The sequence below is a fragment of the Oratosquilla oratoria genome, chromosome 36 (genome assembly GCF_046742065.1).
Source record: "Oratosquilla oratoria isolate Oo_2021 chromosome 36, ASM4674206v1, whole genome shotgun sequence".
NCBI classification, from domain to species: Eukaryota; Metazoa; Arthropoda; class Malacostraca; order Stomatopoda; family Squillidae; genus Oratosquilla; species Oratosquilla oratoria.
Genome location: NC_134812.1, coordinates 28,649,538 through 28,653,612, shown reverse-complemented (window position 1 = coordinate 28,653,612; position 4,075 = coordinate 28,649,538). Strand labels below are relative to the sequence as shown.

The window sequence follows — 4,075 nt, the reverse complement described above, 5'->3', positions numbered from 1 at the left end:
ATATATGTATGTATGTATATATGTATATATATATATATATATATATACATATATATACGTATATATATATATACACGAGTATGAAACACGTGCGTGTGTTGATATATTCGCCTATGTAGCAACTAAGTGAACCCCTCGTCAAACTCTGAAGACTTTACACATTTTGAACCCTGTTTACAGGAAAGATCTGTTATGACGTAGAACAGAAAATCCCCTCGACAAGTAGGAGGTGAGGCAAAGCGGAGGGAATACCAGTTCTTTAAAACTGAGAGTAGCAAACGGGGAGGTGAGGAACGGGGTGGAGGGAGGGAATAGTGGGACCGGTATCCGATATATAAGCAAAAGCGGGACGAGAGCAGACACACACGACCTTCCAGCTTCATCTGCGCAACACAGCGAGGAAGCAGCCGAGCATCATATACGCCTTATTTTTCCGCAGAAGTTTTCATTGTGAAAGGTTTCTACTCTGCTAATCACTGACCTTCATAATGAAAGTCCTGTGCGTCCTGCTCATGTCCCTCGCCTTGGTGGCGGGTAAGAAACTCAAAGACGACAAGGGTAATGCTGCGAGTGGAAGTGGTGGAGCTGCAGGTACTCGATTCTTTGGAGGACATCCTCCTCATGCACAAGGTCCTCCCTTCGGAGCCCCTGGTCTTGGAGGTGCTGGTCACTTCGGAGGGAGACCCCATGTCGGAAGACCTCCTTTCGGTCACCAAGGCCATCCCGTAGTCGGCGGTGTCGGTCACGGGATCGGCGGTGGAGTTGTTCCTCCTGTCGCCCCCAGCAGTAACTGCCGTTATTGGTGCAAGACTCCTGAAGGAGCGGCCTACTGCTGTGAGAATAACAACCAACCAGCCGACCCCATCGCAACCCAGATCGTCAAGCCCGGTCAGTGCCCACCAGTGAGGCCAGTGTGCCCACGCATCTTCGGACCTCCCATCACCTGCTCGAATGACGGAGCGTGCAGTGGTGTGGACAAGTGCTGCTTCGACAGGTGTCTTGGAGAGCACGTGTGCAAGGCGCCTCTAGGATATGGACGATGAAAAGCTAAGGTCTCCTTTCCAATATTCTTCTCTATAATTTTGTACAAAAAAATCTATTTATTGCAAATAAATTGTTAATTACATTCACTGTCTTTGTTGTAACCTTCAAATCTAACCTACGAAATTCCTGGAACCGTGAATGTTTATTTCATGACTGGTGTTTCTTGTAAAGTTAGTATGAAAGAGTGTGCCCCAGGAAGTGGTCAGCTATTGCAGTTAAAGACCTCCACCTTTGTCAGGGGCTCGTGACGGCCACCGATAGTCACCTAAGTTCATGTTGGGGTCATTTTGATTTCCAGTGCATCAGAGAAGCAAGATATCATTACAAGAGTTTTTCCTCTGGAAACGATATCGCTTTTGAAAATAGATTAACAGATAAACGAATAAGTAAAAGACGTCGCCGGAGGGCATTGTCCCCAATCGCCTTTGTAACTGAGAAGGATTTGGCTTGATTCTCAACGGCACATAATGACCATCATTTAGTCTGGTCAGTTGAGGGAAAAAGTGATTAAGACAACAGATCTTAATTGTTATAGTTAAGGTTTACTCGATAATGATGGCAACTATGATAGACTAATGGTCGGTAGTAAGTTATTATTGGACATTGAATGTAATTTTGGATGTGTTTATAGTAGAATGAATAAAAATATCCATTTGTCAGGCATCATTCTCTACTAATCGGAGTGCTCAACTTGTTATTTTCTTACACACCAGCGGCCATTGTCCCCTACATAGATTTTGATGTGAATAAATTCAGACTAGTTCTTCCTTTATTTCTCTGTTAATGACTGTGTCCAATAATTCCCATTATTTTAAAATTCGGACCTCAACTACCCAAATATAAGAAAAACCAAACCAAACCTAACGTAACCTAACTTTGCCTAACGTAACGTACTTTAACGGACCCTAACATAACCTAAACCTGACGTCCCTTAACCTAATCTAAACCTAAGCTAAATCCAGTTGAACAATATCCACTTCAACCTCGCCCATACGAACAATCCCACCCATCTCTGCCAAACCCTAAGTAGTCACGTGGTTGGAAGAGAATGGAAAGAATTTCTTTATTGATTTCAAAGCCTCTCCTCCCCGTCCTCTGGGCCTGACTGATGGGAAACTTTGGAAAGTTTCGTGGATATATTTTTAAAGTTGGGAGACTGTGAAGAAGAAAATAAGCTCACTTGTGGTCGTGAGAGGATCGGGGAGAAGGAGGAGGAGGAGGAGGAGGAGGTGGTATTGGATTCGAATGAGGCTGGGACTGAGTTGAACGAGAGACAAAAAACCGGGTTTGCCTCAGGCTTTGTCGACACACGAGGGTAGTTTCAGCGCAAACAGATGCATGGTTCAGAATTCTTACTTTTTTGATAAAGCCTACCAATTTTATTTACAGGATATGACGACAACGACAATATTTCTATTTAAGAAAAGATACAGTACGTTTTCCTATTATCCTCGATATCATGTTTTTTAACATGCCAGAATATGTACGAGAAACCACACTACCACATTAATCGTTAAGCTCCAGTACGCACATGGTGCTACATTCATCAACCACTCGCACCAAGGATTCTTACATTAATGGCCATTTACACGGTCAAACACTTTGACAAACCCGGCTTGTCAGACAAGTGTTTGAAGTGATGTTTGACCGTGTGAATGGGGCATTTGGTCGTCAAACACGTTTGTCGAACGTGTTTGACAACCAAATACACTATTCACACGGTGAAATATCATTTCAAACACTTGTTTGACAAACCGGGTTTGTCAAACCGTTTGGCCGTCTAAATGCCCCTATAGGGTAGGTTTGGTAGTGAATACCAACACAATAGAAGTCCACTATAAACTCACTGGCTAGAGTGCACTAATCTTAACCCTGGAAATAAATAATAGAAAGACCCGTTAGTATAAAACAGAAATAATGTATGTGAAGTCAATGGAATATACTGAGTGCTGTATTATATCACAATTAATCTTACATCTAATAAAACAAAGAATCTGACAGAGCCCCAATCTAGTAGGGACAATACTTGACCAGTAAAAATAAAAATTACCCTCTACTCACTCTTTTATTTATTTATTTATTTATTTCTATTTCCGTTTAAGCACCTTTTTAAATTAGTATAAACTTTTTCTAATATTTTCTAACATAAATAATCTTTACCACAATCAAGAAAATCAGGAGTAAAAATTACTCACAACTAACGAGAAACAGCTTGATACAAGGATGGGAGACACGTGTTAGTTGAAATGCAGTAAGCCAATTAATGACTGCCTAGAGCATAGAGGTATAAGGATTGAATCTATAACATACAACGAAAAAGGTGAGGACATATTCTTCCATAGGAAGTACTCTGTAAATATCTTGTAAATTTGTAATACATCTATTAACTTATAGTGCCCTCCGAGTAACTTACAACGAAGGAATTCCTCAATCTGAAATTACCCAGCATTAGATACATAATGAATTCCTGTACGGGGCAGAAACATGGAATATAAGGAAGGAAGAGAGGACTTTTAATGTGTTTGAGATGAGGTGCCTGAGAAGTATGGATAGCGTGAGAAATGAGGAGGAGAGAAAGGATTACAAAGGATTACAAAGGAGGATCATGCCCACAGGAGACCTTTTGATCCATAACTAGGTCGGATGCGAAAATAAATTACAATAATGATAAATAAATAAATAAACAAATAAAACGTCATAACAGCATAAATAATAATAAACAAAATAAATAAATGCATGGGTATAGCTTAAAAAAATCGTCTGGCGTTTGCATTGACGAAATATCAGTTGGGAGCCAATGGGACTTATTGGTGGCACCTGCCTCCGCTAATTCGACTGAGTAGAAACGACTTGTGTTACAATATTGTAGAATTCCGCAAGAACATCTTAACAATGTATCTATCAATCGTATAGGTTCAGCTTCTCTTCGTTCGTCATTCATCTTCTTAACGCAATAGTAATTTGACATTTGAAAATTTGAAAAACAAAAGATCGTAACCAAAGTCGGCTCCACTCAGACGAAGTCGCAAAA

The 4,075-nt window shown here is 40.7% G+C and overlaps 1 protein-coding gene across 1 annotated transcript; it reads left to right on the top strand.

Annotated features, from left to right (window-relative positions):
- The first annotated feature begins 378 nt into the window (after positions 1–378).
- Positions 379–1,126, top strand: LOC143019150 (uncharacterized). Its single transcript, XM_076174844.1, has one exon. The coding sequence runs from the start codon at positions 489–491 to the stop codon at positions 1,041–1,043; it is 555 nt and encodes a 184-aa protein (XP_076030959.1). The 5' UTR covers positions 379–488; the 3' UTR covers positions 1,044–1,126.
- The last annotated feature ends 2,949 nt before the right edge of the window (positions 1,127–4,075 follow it).

Coding starts and splice junctions, on each gene's coding strand:
- LOC143019150 (XM_076174844.1), top strand. CDS start 489: ATGAAAGTCCTGTGCGTCCTGCTCATGTCCCTCGCCTTGGTGGCGGGT.